At 33.3% G+C, this 17,398-nt stretch overlaps 1 protein-coding gene across 11 annotated transcripts in view; it reads right to left on the reverse strand.

The window, feature by feature from the left end:
• Positions 1–3,729: 3,729 nt before the first annotated feature.
• LOC107955427 (uncharacterized) overlaps positions 3,730–17,398 on the reverse strand; it is a 49,767-nt gene continuing 36,098 nt past the window's right edge. For 2 of the 11 annotated variants that reach the window (XR_005929946.1, XR_005929939.1), the window contains 6 exons: positions 9,626–9,697; positions 8,515–8,584; positions 8,188–8,266; positions 8,021–8,101; positions 5,766–5,865; positions 3,730–4,224 (listed from right to left, as the gene is read on the reverse strand). Coding sequence is in view for 1 of the 11 variants with exons in the window: in XM_041116791.1 (XP_040972725.1) it covers positions 9,639–9,697 (59 nt within the window). In the remaining 10 variants the exon portion in view is untranslated. Of the gene's footprint in view, positions 4,232–5,450; positions 5,592–5,765; positions 5,866–6,427; positions 6,594–8,020; positions 8,102–8,187; positions 8,267–8,364; positions 8,585–9,625; positions 9,698–17,398 lie in introns of those variants that run through there. The other 9 variants (XR_005929945.1, XR_005929944.1, XR_005929943.1 and 6 more) reach the window with 9 other exon arrangements.

Here is a 17,398-nt window from a genome sequence, read left to right on the forward strand (position 1 = left end):
TATTTTTTTGTTTTGTTTAATTATCAATTTCAACTCTCAACGTTAGTTTATGTGTTTCAACTTGTCAAAATTTGAGTATTAAACTCAAACGGCTAATTTATTTAATAGAAATTACTCGATTGTTGATTTTTACTAATTCTTTACATATAAATTGTTAAACTGATAACTTTTTAATCAACAATTTAATGGTAAAGTTTAACAATGTTACTCAATTGGACTATATTTAATTCTTTTTTAATTCTTTTTTAATAATTAAGATGAATAAATTTGTATAAAACATTAAGGCTGTACATTTAAGTCATCAAAATGGATATAATTTTTTAACAAACAACTAAAAAATATAATTGGACATAATTACCAAATTGATGATTAATTTATATATAAAAGTAGAATTTAAGATAATTAGGTGGTTAAGGTTGATGGAAGAGTCATCTACATATTTGGCTAATTTGATAGCTGTTAATAAATCCAAAAAGGGTGTTGAAATTTTTGAAAACTTTACATCAACATGATTAATTTATATCATATCAAATTTATTGATTTGATTAATATGAAATAAATCTCTACAACATCAATTACCCCCATCTCATTCCTAGAAGAATTAAAAAAAACCCTAATTTTAAATTGCTGTAACTATTATATTCATTAATTTAAATTTTGTTATTTATACGATAAACATATTATTACATTTCTAATGACGTGCCAGTTTACCATCTCAACATAATATTAGTAGAAAAGTTTAGTTATTTTAGTTAATGAATTTAATGTTTAATGATTAAGTCAATATCCAATTTTCAAGATTCAAAAAATATAGGGACTAAATGATCAAATTAGATAATAAAGATTACATCCATAACTTAAAACCAATAGCAAGACTTTCCCTAACGAATTTAACGTTACCCATTTAACTCATGACTAAAATTTCAAATTTTAAAAAAGTAAAAAATTCAAAATTAAATGATTCATAAGTACATAAACTAAAATTTACCAAAAAAACTAAATGAAATAATAACAAAATTTGACCTAATACTAAAGATCTAGGAAACACTATCATACCCAAAGGACGAAGCCTAGACTGTCAATTAGAAATGACAGTGAGATCTTAGTTGCATAGACCAGACAAAGATATCATAGATCAGACCTATAGCTTGGTTGTCTGAGTTTAAAGAAAAAGAAAAAAAGAAAACCGAATTCTTCAACAAGTTCGAGTTATTGAACCAACCATGTTCAAGTATCCTAATACTAATGAGGAAATATCTTAAAACCAAGTTTTTTAAATAATACTGTAAAATCTCAATTTAAAATCAAGCTCGAAACTAAATAATCAAGTTTGAAGTCAAGCATGAAAACCAAGCTTACTTTCTACTTTCTACTAAGTAAATGGGCCTAGTCTAGCAAGCTCAAGCAATTCAATTTTTAATAAAGCTTGACCTTTAGAAACAAAAATTGTTCAAGCTTGAGCCGAACTTTGAGTCTCAAGGTTCAAGTCAAGCTTGAGTTTCTTATGAGATCAGTTCAGCTCCATTACAGACCTAGTTGGGGTTTGCGATCAGCATCCAATGACTAATAAGCTTCAGTAGGATATGAAAACCACCAAAAACATTATTGTTTCTTCCATAGTAATGAGTGCTAATTTAGTCATATTATTCCAGCATTCATGTCCAAACAAAACTATATAATTATTACATTTATAGCACATCACATAGTACATTTTACAAAATAAAAATAATAATCTTAAAGAAAGGAGAATCCCTTGCAATCATGTCATAAATCCAGTGATGCTTTTGGATTTAATCCATTCCCTAGAAAGACTTGGGGCATCCCAAAACACTGTATCTTACCTTTTCTTCAAAATCAACAGAGCATGATCTTTAAAATATGAAACTGGTTTCCAAACTAGAAGAAATCATCAAACTAATAATACACTTTTCAAGAGACATGCATGCATATCAATGCTTTCGCCACCACTAAATGCATAAATCCACATTCAATTTTCACATCCAATATTTCTATAAACAACCAATTGTAAGATAATTTAGCTAAGATGATAAAATAAATATATTCAACAGGATCAAATGGATTATGCTGAGGAACATAACGAAATAATAGAAACGATACAGGCCAATGGGGAGCAATAGGGACTGTAATTGAAGCAAATTACCAAAACATACAGCTGATGGAAGCTTTTCCACCTAATAGGACTAATTGTTCTTGACAAACCTTATCACAATTATAAGAAATCTAAAGCCAATTTGCGAAACTCGTACTGGCTATTAGTGATCATTCAAGTCCACAACAGTGGACCCCAAAAAGTAATCATTCAGCAATGAATTTGTCCTAAGTATGAGGAACGGGTAACAAGAATCCAGTTCGCCATACAAGCCTACGATAAGACATATCTGCATGGAGATCACAAAACTAAAATCATGCTGGTCCTACATTTTTTCTCTCTCTCCAGTTAGTATGATAACACAATTGATGTTACAATATCGGATACGCAAAATTTAGAAGATGTAACATCAGATCATGGATGGTTATACTTGCAAAGTCGATCAATGAGAAGAATTCACAGTAGAGACTTCAGGGTAAGTAAAGACGGATTAGAAGCATAAGTTCTCTAACATTAACTTATATAACATCTTCAATTAAATCAAAAGTCGGATGACTCCGCCTTGTCACCCCAAATAACAGTTACCAGTCTACGCATGTATGCATCCGGATTCTTTGAATGAAATTAGTCCCTAGCAGCAGAGATTACTTTCTGAGGAATGCATTTATTTCAGATAGAAGGTTGATATCCTTACTTTTGACCAAATGGTCATGTCACTCAATTCAACTGATTTTATTTTCCTTGTGCTAAATTTCATCGAATGACCAAAATTCTAAGCCATAAGGCATAAAAGCCAAGTTAGTATGACGCGATATCAAGGACTTTCTCTCTTAACATAGGTCTGCAAGCATGGCAAAATATTTTCCAAGAGATTCTTGCTACACCAAGATCAAAGATAACATAAAACTAATAATTGCTGCTGCAGCATCTATATAATCATTCTAATCTTTTATGATTAACAGCTACACAATTATTTATGAACTAAAAAGTCACATTTTCGTTTTCCAAAAGAAACCCATCAATAAAATGATCATCCCAAGGGTGTTTATCTCTCTGTAATAAAAATTAACAAATAAGCTATCGTCCCTTTTAAATTTGATTTAAACAGTTTTAACAGTTTTCATTCTAAAGAAATTCTAACGAGAAAGTCTTACAAACTCTATACTTGTTTAACATAATTTATAAAGCAATTAAGAGTATTTAATCATATATATTAGGATCTCTTCAATGTTCAATACTTTAAAGGAAAGGGCTTTTTCTTTCATTGATGCACACAAATACAACAATATATGTAAGTGAATGCTTATAAATGTAGTCAAGATCTTCACTAAAAGTTTCGCACTTTCAAAAATGCATTTTGCTTTTTAATATGTTTTATGATGTTTACAGTGGAGTTTCAGGTTTATTATCAATTCAAATGATTAAGATTTCTGCAGCACTAGCCTGCCTTTGGCAATATATATTCAAATTCTCTCAGCTCAGGTCTGCGTCATTATAATTGAAAAAAAGATCATTTACAGTGATTCACTTTAGCTTTAACATAGAGAGATCAAAAGGAAACTACTTACACATTATTTGATAGAAGCAAAACAACTTCATGAATTTGCAACTGATCATGGTAACATGCAATCAACTGAAGTATTATTAGTGTTGACTCTTACAGCAATTAATCAGTCAAGGTTGGCAAATAAATGAATAATACAAAACTTAGAAGAGAAGACGCTCACTTCATCCAGCATTCAATGCCAATGTGCCTGATCGCATGACAGTGTATTAAGCAAGCTGATTAAAATTTTTCATCATGATATAAAGCATTAAAAGCTAATGACTCCAGTGTACTAGTAACTACACCTCATATTCAAGACTGAACCAGAAGAGAAGCAATATAGTCCAACTGTCATTGCTAGTAATGTCTTCTTGGAAGCTAATCTTTTGAGACGCAAACACCTATGGCAGTTGGTATATGAGCAGTTTTGAGAGACCAGATCCAATCAAGCAAAGAAAGTGAAACCTTACATCAAAGGAAACAACTAAAGGCACTTCCTCTCCAAATGGACCAACATCATCCCTTTACATCTCCTACAATTTAAAAGAGCGAGGACTTCTTTCCTTCCCTGCATACTGAGCATAATAAGAACACTGCAAGTTCAAAGCTGATAGAATATTGGACTTAAAATTCAGATATTATAAATTCTAAAGAGTGCTCTATCTTTGCTATACCAAACAGCATCATAATTATTCAAAGTAGTTAGTGAAGTGCAAAGGGAGGACAAGTATCTATGTCATTCATACTCATTTAAAGTACACAGGTTTTAATATTACATCCACTTCCAAAGTTCAAGCTCCTTCTGATCTTTTAATTTGATGGAAACCAAATAAGTGAAGTGAAAAGTTGGCTATTGGGAACCCAAAATAGCAATAAAGGATTCAATGGGATTCTGTTGCGGGCCCGAGTCTGGGATCAAGTCACCAAACGAGTAGCACAAAAATCAGATTCGAACGAAGGGTCTTTGCCCTTATTTCGATTCCTATTTTTTCCTGTGGTTATTGAACTCTTAAGGGAGTTGCCTACCTTGAAACTCTAAGCGAGTTGCCTACCTTAAACTTACTGAAACTTTCAACTTTCAACTTGTAATATTCATGAATTATTTTCCTATTTAAACAGAGTTTAAAAATTAGGTAATAGATGCCAAGCCCAAATCTGATAGCATACTGGGAAAGTCTTATTTAAACTAATAAGGAAATTCTTAAAAATAAAATCAGAATTAAATCCCACAAAACTAGAATCACATCACAATGAAATCAAAATCAGAACCCTTTTCCTACTGCTGGTTTCTTGCGTCTGGCATAGTTCTTCGCCACAAAGGCATCGGTAACAGATTCTGTATTACATTTCTGTTCAACTCCTTTTGTAACCAGCAAAATCTAACATTCCATATAGTTCCAATGATAAATTGGTAGTATATTTATATTTCTAACTTCTGGGCACCTAATTTACAAAATGATTAGAACTTCAGATACAAAACTAATCAACATATCACGGATGGACATTTTCTCCTTTGCAAAATAAAACATGCGATATTGCCTCACACCCACACACACACACAGAGAAGGAATAAAAGCTGAATATGCAAACTAAAAACCGAACTGACATGTAATGGCTGGGATCTGTCGCACTTGCAAATACAGACCAATAAATATGGTTGAAACAATGACTCAAAATGGCACTTTTAGAATAAATTTGCTGACTGAGAGCTCTAATAAACACAAAATCATATCTATCTCAAGCAACAGAAAACGTAAACGAACAACTAAATCCATTGATGTTTGGATCACTCACAAGTTCTAGATGTTCAATCCTAGTTTCTAGCTTGGATGCAATAACATGCACTTGAAGCCACTCAAAAACTTCAAGTTCACCTTGTCTCCTTTCCCAAATCATTTTACATGTTCTATCTGTACATATTATAGACTGAGAAATCTGTCAAAAGATAGCCTTAATGGTTAGCCTTGCAACGAAACAAGCATCCTTCACCTAGAATACCGAGCACCATGAAGATTAATACCTCAATCGAGGCCAGCCTAGATGATATGTAACAGGTCCCAGTTTGGACCGTCCTTAATCAACGAAATTTAAAAACATTTATCAACCAACCTGTTTTAGGTAATCATCTAAAAGCACTATAACATGATCATCCTGCCCAGTATCGAGAATGAAAATATGCACTGCTTTATGCTTCCTCCCTCCTTAGAGACTGCAAAAAAGAGAACATATTACAAAAATCACATGGGACTAAGTAAAAAGTTATCCTACATAAATGCAGGGGAAACCACATGCGACTGAGCAAAGTCATTGAATATGTAAATGCAGGGGAAAAAGTAGCAAGAAATTTTCCAATCAAATAAACCCCTAACAAGCAATAACATTTACATGCTCACTTCAAAAGAACTAGACACTTACCATCCAGATAGTTAGGATCTTGATTATTATGTTCAGCGAAACATTACCCAGATATGAACTTACATTTGAAACAAGAATACTCAACTAGCTATAGTATTCGAGGTTTCAGCGTAAAATACACAAGCATAACATGCAAAGAAACTCAACAACAACATTTAATTCAAAAAGGTTGAGGAACCAAAGCTGGAGCTATTCAATTGAGACTACAAAGAAAGGTTGAATTGCGACCTTGAAACAGAACCAAATCAAATGAAAGGATTTTAGTTTTATAGCTTTAAACAAAGTTTATATAAAAAGCATTTAAACAACAAAAGAGGCTTGTTATTTAACTCAAATTTAAGAAGCAGAGAGGTAACCATATCAGCAAATTTTGTAGTAATTGTTTGAATCGTCAGGGTGTTTTCTTTTATTGCACCGAGAGAAAATGAACGATCAGCATCGCCACTGTTGGCCTCGAACTTTTCTTCTGCTGGTTCCCTAATGCTTTCTGTTTTTAAGTTTCACCCGTACACGTGTAAAGAAGCTAAGTTCATATAACAAAATTACAACCAGGATGAATGGGTAAGAATATCAGTGACATGAAATAAAAAGTAATTTAAGATTTTATATATTTCACTGAAAATAATTTTTAAAAAATAATTTATTTTTCTGATAATTATTGTATAGAAAAAAAAGTCAAAATATTATAGGTAAAAGCAACAAAAAAATTGAGAGGATTATCGGAAAAGGGAAATAGTATGTCAAAAATATATATTGAATATTAGTAAAAGTACAGTTCTTGTATTATACCTTAATAATAGGTGATGTCATTTTTATATATTTTTTGTATAAATCATATGAAAATGATTAATGATTAAGATAAAAAAATTTATTTTATATTTTTTAATCCCATTTACCATTTTTTAATTTAAATATCATATTTTTGTGTTATTTTTATAATATTTTTTCAAAACTTTTTTCTTAAAATATGTTTTTTTAAGGAGAATATTTTTATTAAATCAACACAAAGTCAATGCTCTAATTATCATGAGTTAGTATTGCGAAGTATAATCAACACTACCTTAGCACTTATGGGTATCGAGAGCTTAGAGGTTTGAACTATACTTAAAAAATTTATTTACCCATTCTCCCAACTAACCTATTTAACAGATGAAAGTCAACAACCATAAGAGTCAACTTCTATGCTATAAATATCCCCACTCATTTTGTTTTTCTCATTATCCAAAATTTTCTTTAACTCTTAAACTGTAAAAGAACTTTTATTTTGTTCTTCTTTTCTTAGAGAAAAATGATCACATCAAGATTTCAAGGAGAACACATTACAGTCTCCGTCATCTATACAATAGGATTTCCAACTCAATTGTTTTTAATTTGGTAAATTTTTTCAAATATGTTTTTAAGATTTTGCATTTGGTCATTTTTTTTATTTATAATTTTTTGAAAAACGAGAAGATTAAATTATTCGTGATCAACATAATTTAAACATAATTTAAAATTCCTGAAGATTGATGAACATATTGTATAGCTCTTGAAGAGTGTTGGTTCATATATAACATCTACTGTTACAAAGTTCATTATATTATTAGAGTTGCTTGTCGCCTTGTTAGATAGATGAAGACAAAAACATAAACATTTCATTTTTCATAAAGGAAAACAAGTATAATGCTAGAAGATGTCGCTTTAATAATTAGCCTTTCAATCGTTAGGAAGCAATAATCATATCTAGTAACGTCAACTCAATGTACAAGTGCCATTGATTGTTGGATGTCATCCTATCTATAGATAAGCTGGAGAAAGAATTAGATGGGAATTTGGTGAACATTAACATGTCATCCACGTACAGATTTATGATGACACAATTAGAACCAAACATCTTAGAATATAAACATGCTTCTGCACAATTATCAATAAAATCAAAACTAAGAATAGTCTTATAAAATTTCTCATACCATTGTTTTGGAGCTTGTTTGAGGCCATACAAAGAGTTTTGAGTATGCGAACTTTATCTTCCATACCAGGTGTCACAAAACCTGAAGGTTGCGTGTCAACCCAATTAGAGGATCCGAATATAAAATGCCATATTGAAATGTTGAAACAACCTAAATTACTATTTCACCTTATTGAAATAGTAGTGAAATGGTAAATTTGTTTCTAAAAAATTCGGCAACATTTCTGCTCATTTTGCATAAAACCCCCTGCAAAAATTTAAATTTCACAATATATTCATATTTAAATCATCTCCCAAATCAATTCCCAACACATCCATATTCCGAAAAATACTGCAACCTAAGTATATCACATTAAAACAATTTAATTAACTGATAATAATATTATTATAGCAACCAAAAGTTATTTTTTTTTGTCACAAAAATATATCTATAGCCAAATGACTTTACTAAAAACCAAGTACATGCCAACTTGAAACAAAACAAAATATACGAACTTGGTTGAGTTCAAGATTTGTCGGTTGGATGCTGATAACTCTGAGTACAAAATCTCAAAATATACCTAGCCTGTATATGAAAACAAGACCATTCGGTGAGTATTAATTTCAAATGGTATTACTATAATTTACTCAATATAGCATAAAATTTAAATAATTGGAGATTTATTTCTTCCTAAGATCAATTCAAATATGTTTCATATTAAAGTGTATCCAAAACATTAATATACATATGTATCCCAAACAACCAAAAGTGATATTATAACTAACAAATCTATTTTAACGAACTTATTAACATTTTTTTTTTGCTAACGGCGTGCGCAACCTTATTCGATTTTGTCTTAATTTGTCATATTGCATTACATTACCAATTTGATTCAAACCATTCTTCTTGTTCAATATTGATGTTCGCTAATACACAGCTCAGATCCGAACTAATTTACAGATCCTATTAATACTATAATTTGACACTTAATGCCTCATCGATATGTCCCAAACTAAACAGATGGTGCCCAGCACTTATTAGTTAATCCAAAGCAATAATCGTGCCCAGCACGTACGCTCGGCACTCATTGACCTATAGTCGAAGTAATTTTATATCGGTACATCCAACGTAAACAATTTGCGCCCTGCGCTCATCGACTCAGCCTAAGTAGTAACTGTGAAAGCCACAGTTGGGACATTCGAATGAAAATGCACCTAGCGCTCATCAACTTATAGTCTAAGCAATTATTATTACTATTATTTTACTTGATTCTTTAACTCGTTAATTATTCTCAACTTTGCCCAACAATTAATACAATAAACCATAGTCTAATTTCATTCTCAGTTCAATTTCCATTATATTGATCTCAGCAACAATTCTTCCATTAAATGTCATTTCATATTAAACATGACATAATTTGTCTCATGTTCAAGCCAAATGCATAATTTTAATAAATTATATTGTTTCAATTTTTTTTTTACGATTTAACTCTCTATAACAATAATCTATCTCAATATTGTATTTCTAGTCAGCCACTCATGTGTAACTTCCTTCGTTTTGTCAAATTACCTAACAATGAAATTAAAAGGAAAAATAAATAATAAGTTGAGTTATGATGGTACTTACAGGGAATTTCAAACTACTCGTCGGTGACTTTAGCTTTTTCCTTCGCTTTTGAAGAAACCGGATTGTCAATAGCTACAAATTAACATAAACAAATAACACCATCAATAATTCACCCAATTCACAGTCAATTATTATCTTAAACAAATTTTACATTTCATTCAATTTAAATTCTTAAAATCGAAACATGCTAACTCTCCATTCTAAGCTTCGATTTATAGTCCGACTTCATTTCCTTCGATTATAGACCCTCTATTATCGATTTCTAACAAAATCTCATAACCACTCTACTTGATATCCACTTTATTTGCTCAAGTGAAAAATCTAACATCTAACTTCAAAAATTCAGCCATTTTTCATGTATAGACTAAAAATCAATCAATTTAACATAAAAAAATATAGAAAAATTATTAATGGTAACTTTCTAAAACTTTAACGGTTTTATAAATGATACACAAATTAGTTAAATTATGATCCTCCGATCTCAAAAATATAAAATTTATAAGAAAAGATTAAAGTTTGAAACCCTAACCAAATCTATTTTGTTTCTTTTGTCCTTTTTCTTTTCTTATCACGTGGAAGGATAGAGAATACATCTTCTCTCTCCTTCCACTTAAACTAATTTAACTTTTTTTAATTTTTTAATAATAAATAATAACATATAACTTCAACGGTTTTTTTTAGTTACAAATTTGGCATTTTTATTGCCATTCAAAATTTTTGGGCTACAATCAATTTTAGTCTCTTTAACTATTTTCAAATTAAAATTTATAGCAATCTAAATTTACAATTTAATCTTTAGACTAGATTAAATACTCAAATCAACTAAATTACTTATCCTCGATTCAATTCATTTATAGCATAATTCCGTAAATATTTTTATTAATTATCTATAGACTCGGTTTATTAAATTGAAACCTAAAATTGTACTTTTCGACACCACTGTATCGAGTTGTTACAATTCTCCTATTTTTAAGAAATTTCGTCATCAAAATTTACCTGGAAAAAGATAGGGGTATTGGGATTTCATTGTTTCCTCTAGTTTCCAGGTCGCTTTTTCTATATTATGATTACGCCATAGAACTTTCACCAGTGGTACACGTTTATTTCTTAGCTCGTTCACTTCTTGAGATAAGATTTTCACCGGTTCTTCCTCATAAGTCAAATCATGTTTAACTTCAATTTCTTCTACCAAAATCACATGATATGAGTCAGAACGGTCTCGTCTGAGCATTGACACATCAAATACGTCATTAATCTTTTGCAATTCTGGTGGTAGAGCTAGACGATAAGCAACTGGTCCCACTCTCTCAATAATTTCATACGGTCCTATAAATCTACGACTCATTTTCCCTTACGACCAAATCATAGGACTTTCTTCCACAAGGAAACTTTCAAAAATACTTTATCTACCATCGAATACTCAATATACCTCCGTTTCAAGTCCGTATATGACTTTTGTCTATCGAATGCTACTTTTAATCTATCTTGTATAAGTTTAACTACATTTTCTGTTTCTTGAATCAACTCTGGCCCGGTCACACTTCTCTCACTTAGCTCAGCCCAACAGACTGGCGTTTTACATCTCCGACATACAATGCTTCATACAGAGCCATCTGAATACTTAATTGGAAACTGTTATTATACAAAAATTCAGCTAACGGTAAATAACTTTCCCAACCTGATTCAAAATTTATAATACAAGCACATAACATATCTTGCAAAATTTGGATGACTCATTCTAATTGGCCATCGGATTGACGATAAAATGTTGAACTAAAATTTAACCTCGTACCTATGATTCATGCAACTGCTTCCAAAATCTAGATGTAAAACGAGAATCTCGATCAGAGATAATAGACGCAAGTACACCGTGCAGTCTAACTATCTTGCAAATGTAAACTTCCGCTGACTTTGGAAGTGACCAATCTGTCCTTACTGCTGAGAAATGTAATAACTTTATAAGTTGATCAACTATCACTAATCCAATCACAAAATCCATCGTAACTCACTCTCACTACCACTCAAGAATCGAGATAGGCTGAAATAATCCAGTGGGAACCTGATGCTCAGCTTTTACCCGTTGACAAGTCAAACACTTAGCAACATGTTCAACAATCTCCTTTTTCATTCTTAACCACCAGTATAATTTTTGTAGATCACGATACATTTTCGCACTACCAAGATGCATAGCAAAAGGACCATCGTGAACTTCACATAGAATTAACTCCTTCAACTCTACATTATCAGGAATGCAAAGGCGATTACGAAGGAGAAGACAATCATTAGTATCAATGCTAAAATTCTCATTATCACCCTAACAAGCAAGCTTCCATTTCTCGGACAATTTCGTATCGAATCAACTGTGCCTCCTTAATTTGATCGAGCAACACAGGTTTAACTTGTAATTCAACTATTAGATTGCCATCATCACCAATTCTGAGCTGAGCAAACATTGCTCACAATTCAATCGCTGTCTTTCTGCTTAACGCATCAGCTACAATATTTGCTTTACTAGGATGATAATTAATCACGCAATCATAATCCTTTAACAACTTAATCCAGCGACGTTGTCTCAAGTTCAATTCCCTTTGAGATAGAAGATATTTAAGACTTTTATCGTCAATGTAGGATACGACATTTCTCACCATAGAGATAGTGTCTCCATAACTTTACAGCAAAAACCACTGCAGCAAGATCTAAATCACGCGTCAGGTAATTGCGTTCATGCAGTTTCAGTTGTCAGGATGCATACGCAATCACTTTACCATGCTGCATCAATACACAACCTAACCCATTCAACGAGGCGTTACTATAAACCACAAATTCCTTCCCCGATTCAAATAGGTTTAAAATTGGAGCTTCAGATAACATCACTTTCAATTTCTCAAAACTTTTTTGACATTGTTCTGTCCAAACAAATGGTATATTCTTCTGAAACAATTTTGTCATCAGCATTGCTATCTTGAAAAATTCGTTTACAAATCTTCTATAATAGCCGGTTAGACAAAAGAAACTCCTAATCTCTGACACATTCTTCAGTGCCTTCCACTGAAGAATAGCTTCAACTTTTCCGGGTCAACCCGAATTCTTTCAGCTGAAATCACATGCCTTAGAAAAACCACTTTAGACAACCAGAATTCACATTTATTGAACTTCCCATACAGTTGTTTCTCTCGCAATACTTGCAATACAATTCTGAGATGCTCATCATGCTCGATCTCCGATTTTGAATATACCAAAATATCATTAATAAATACTACCACAAATTGATCTAGATAAGGTTGAAATATACGATTCATGAGATCCATTAATGCCGCAGGAGCGTTTGTCAGTCCGAATGGCATTACCAGAAACTCATAGTGACCTTTCCGCGTATGAAACATTGTTTTTGGTACATCACTATCCTTCACTTTCAATTGGTAGTACCCCGATCTCAAGTCAATTTTAGAAAAGATCGAAGATTCCTTCAACTGATCAAACAAATCATCGATTCACGGTGAAGGGTATCGATTTTTAATCGTCAACTTATTTGGTTGACGATAATCAATAAAAAATCGTATAGATCTATCTTTCTTCTTAACAAACAAAACTGGAGCTCCCCAAGGCGAGATACAATGGCATATAAATCCACAATCCAATAAATCTTGCAATTGAATTTTTAGCTCCTTTAATTCTGTCGGTGCCATTTGATATGGAGCTATTGATACAAGGGTTGTATCAAGAAAAATTTCAATCACAAAATCAACTTCTCGATCAGGTGGTAGTCCCGATAATTCCTCCGAAAACACATTAGAAAACTCACATACCGTTCGAATTTTGCTTATCTGCCCCTCCTCCAAATTTGAATTAATGACATAGGTTAGGAAATCTTCACAATCTTGATTCATGAGCTTATTTGTAACACCCCGAACCCGAAACCGTCATCGGGGTCGAACACGAGGTGTTGACTGGCTTTAACCTCTTACAAAATTTATTTTCCAGACACTGCCCAATCTGTGTACTAGTCGTTTTAAAAATCATATCTTGAGTTTCGTAACTCGAAAATCAGTTTCGTAATTTTTCCCAGAAACTAGACTCATGTGCCCATCTATGTATTTTTTTCTAGAATTTTTGGTTGGGCCAATTAGTACAGTTTATTATTCAAAGTTCCCCAAGTTGCAGGGGTCGACTACACTGACCTTTGCCCATTACGACTGGGATATCTCCCTGCACGGGGCTTCAATACTGTTGCCGTTTGTTTCTATGGAAACTAGACTCAGAGAGGAATCTGCACATATATGGTACGACCCCTAATTATCTCTGGTTAATTTATAATGAATTTCCAAAGTCGGAGCAGGGAATCCAGAAACCGTTCTGGCCCTGTCTCACTAAAATCTGATTATCTCTTAATATACTGCCCATATGATCTTTTCGTTACTTTCTCATGAAAACAGACTCATCGAGCTTCGATTACATAATTTATTCATCAATTAATTCCACTCCTACTATTTTTAGTGATTTTTCAATCTCATGACACTGCTGCTGCCAGCATCTGTTACGAAAGTAACTAGGTCCATTTCATGCCTACCCTCGATCCTACTCATTCGAACATTCGTGCCATTTTCGCATGGCTTAAAGTTTACATGCCATAATTCAAACACAACGTACTAGCTTATACATGCCAAAATGATCTTCTAAGCACACTAAGAAGAAAGTACCAAAACTAGCTATCCGGTGTGATGACTTCGATGACGGCCCGACCCCGCAAAAATTGATGAGTCCAAGCAACCTATAATGGGTGACAAGGAAACACCGGGTGAGTTTATAACTCAGTAAGTCATAAGCAATGCTCTACTATACATCAATAACATTATCACAAGAGGAACAAAATGGAATGAGACAATTTACTCCATCCATACCGAACCATGCCATAGTTCCTCCAACCTACCGATTCAATTTCATATCAATTCATGCCTTCACAATTCATATACTCATCAATAGGACATTGAAGCATTTTCATAAATCAATTTATTTTCGTTACAATCAAACCACAAAACGGCCTTTCACCCATCCTACGATAAATTTTTATGTACGTGACTTCAAGTATAGTTGTCACATAGGTTCAACTTACCGAGCTCAACACCAAGTATACGCATAGCACATATTAGCCATGTACTCAAGACACTTACCCGATCTGCTGTCCGCGATCAGCTCAATAGTGTCGCACACATAGTGTCCATAATGATTCACGAATGTATATTGAGCCCGCACACTCAGTGCTATATAATCAACTCGCACACTTAGTGCCACGTAATCAAATCGCACACTTAGTGCTACATAGTTAGACTCGCACACTTAGTGCCGCATGGTCAATTCGCACACTTAGTGCATCATATTCATTTCGCACACTTAGTGCAACAAAGTCGAATCGCACACTTAGTGCTGAACAATTTAATCCCGCGCACTTAGCGCCAATCTCATAGTCATAAATGGTTATCCCGCACGTTTAGTGCCGAGATCAACAACTCATTACATCTTACCTCTTTTATTTCATTCAACAATTTCATCATCACATACGTACATGCATATATATATGTACATTTATTCATTCCATTCAGCATCAATACACAACATTATGACCATTGAAATAATACCAACTACATGCTTAATGACTTACCTCGTGTTGGGTAAGACGGTTCCAACTCGGCTACTCGATAACCTTTTCTTTGCCTTTGCTCGATTCACCTCCTTTAGCTCCTTGAGCTATATCAATAATTTAACTAGTTTAACCACCTTGCTAAATATTTACAATCCAATCTCACATGTATATGTATGTTAGTATATTCGGCTAATAATCTCATGCAACTACCAAAGCCGAATCAACTAAATATACTTATGTATACACACATATATCATCATCGAAATCACCTAAGCTTAGACATCGATTTTTAATTTCAAGTAAGTTGCCGAATGCAACCTTACTAAATTCTCATGGATTCAATATACCATTACCATGAAATCAACAACCAAATTCATAGACAATTTAGGAAAATCACATTACAAATCTCATATTCAAGCAAAGACCATGGCCGAAATGCACATATGACCTCATAACAAAAATATTGAACCTTTGGTTGCCCAATTAGCTTAACATCCATCAAATTTTAAATCAAGAAACTCACCTCATCTATAATCAACCCTCAATGCCCTAAAGCATCAAAAACAACATCAAAGAAATACAACCATCCATGGCCGAATGTCCTAGCCGAATTGTTTTAACCATGAGTAACATAACAAGCATAGATCGTGTTTATGGATATACCGTGGCCGATTCAAGCTAATCACCTCCAAAATCATCAACCATTTTCGTTGCATATAACATATATAAACATGAATAAGTTTCATATAATCCCTTAACACATTAATTTCTTTCATCAACAACCTTTCCTTGAACACTTTCTCATGACCGATCGCTCATGTTATCAACAAGGTTCAAGGTTTGAACATGGGCTATTTAAAACATGCATGCATCTCTAAGACAACATTAAACATACCTTGGTCTAAAGGACCACCTTGACCGAATCTTGTTTCCCCTTCTTCCTCTAGTTAGAACAATTGCAAAAGAAAGAAAATATGAACACTCCTTCTTCCCTCCTTATTAAGCATTCAACCTCCCTCATTTTTCATGCCACAACATCAAACACTCTCCCTAGGCAAGCAATGGCCGAATCCCTCCCAAGTTCCTTTCTCCCCTTCTCTTTTTCTTGGTTTTTCGGCTAGGTGATGGCAAGTATGACACCTTTTTTTTTTGTTCCCTTTTCTATTATTAATCCCATCATTTGTTCACCAAAGAAACATTTTAAATTAGAATGAGTGGAGCATTATCACTCCTTGGCCGGCCACCATAAATTTTATGGACAAATTGACATGCAAAACCACTCTTTTTGGTACATGCACTAATAGACCATTTGAATTAGACTATCATATTTTTACAATGTCTCAAATTGATCCCAATTAATAATTTCTCATGCAATTGGTAAAATTAGGGAGTGAAACTTCCACATACTCATGTTCACACATAATAAGCATAGAATATAGCAAGTAATTATTTTTACGACTCGGTCTTGTGGTCCCGAAACCACTTCCCGACTAGGGTAAATTTTGGGCTGTCACAACTCTCCCTCACTTAAGAAATTTTCGTCCCCGAAAATCTTACCGGTAAATAGGTTTGGGTATTGTTCTTTCATCGAGCTCCCGGGTTCCCAGGTTGCTTCCTCGATCCCGTGTTTAAGCCACAACACCTTAACCAACGGAACCCTTTTGTTTCGCAACTCTTTCACCTCACGAGCTAGGATACGTATCGGTTCTTCTTCATAACTCATATCGGCTTGAATTTCAACCTCTGATGGGCTAATTATATGCGACGGATCAGATCGATAGCGTCGAAGCATCGAAACATGAAAGACATCGTGAATCTTTTCAAGCTCAGGGGGCAAAATCAATCTATACGCAACTGGCCCCACTCGTTCAGAGATTTCGTACGGCCCAATGAATCTCGGGCTCAACTTGCCCTTACGGCCAAACCTAAGTATCTTTTTCCAAGGCGAAACTTTAAGGAACACTTTATCTCCCACCTGATATTCAATGTCCTTCCGTTTCAGATCCGCATACGATTTCTGACGATCTGTGGCTGCCTTCAAACTTTCACGGATTACTTTTACTTTCTGTTCGGCATCTTTAATCAAATCAACTCCGAAAATTTTACTTTCACCGAGCTCGGTCCAAAACAATGGT

This window comes from Gossypium hirsutum, chromosome A07 (genome assembly GCF_007990345.1).
Source record: "Gossypium hirsutum isolate 1008001.06 chromosome A07, Gossypium_hirsutum_v2.1, whole genome shotgun sequence".
Taxonomy (NCBI): domain Eukaryota; kingdom Viridiplantae; phylum Streptophyta; class Magnoliopsida; order Malvales; family Malvaceae; genus Gossypium; species Gossypium hirsutum.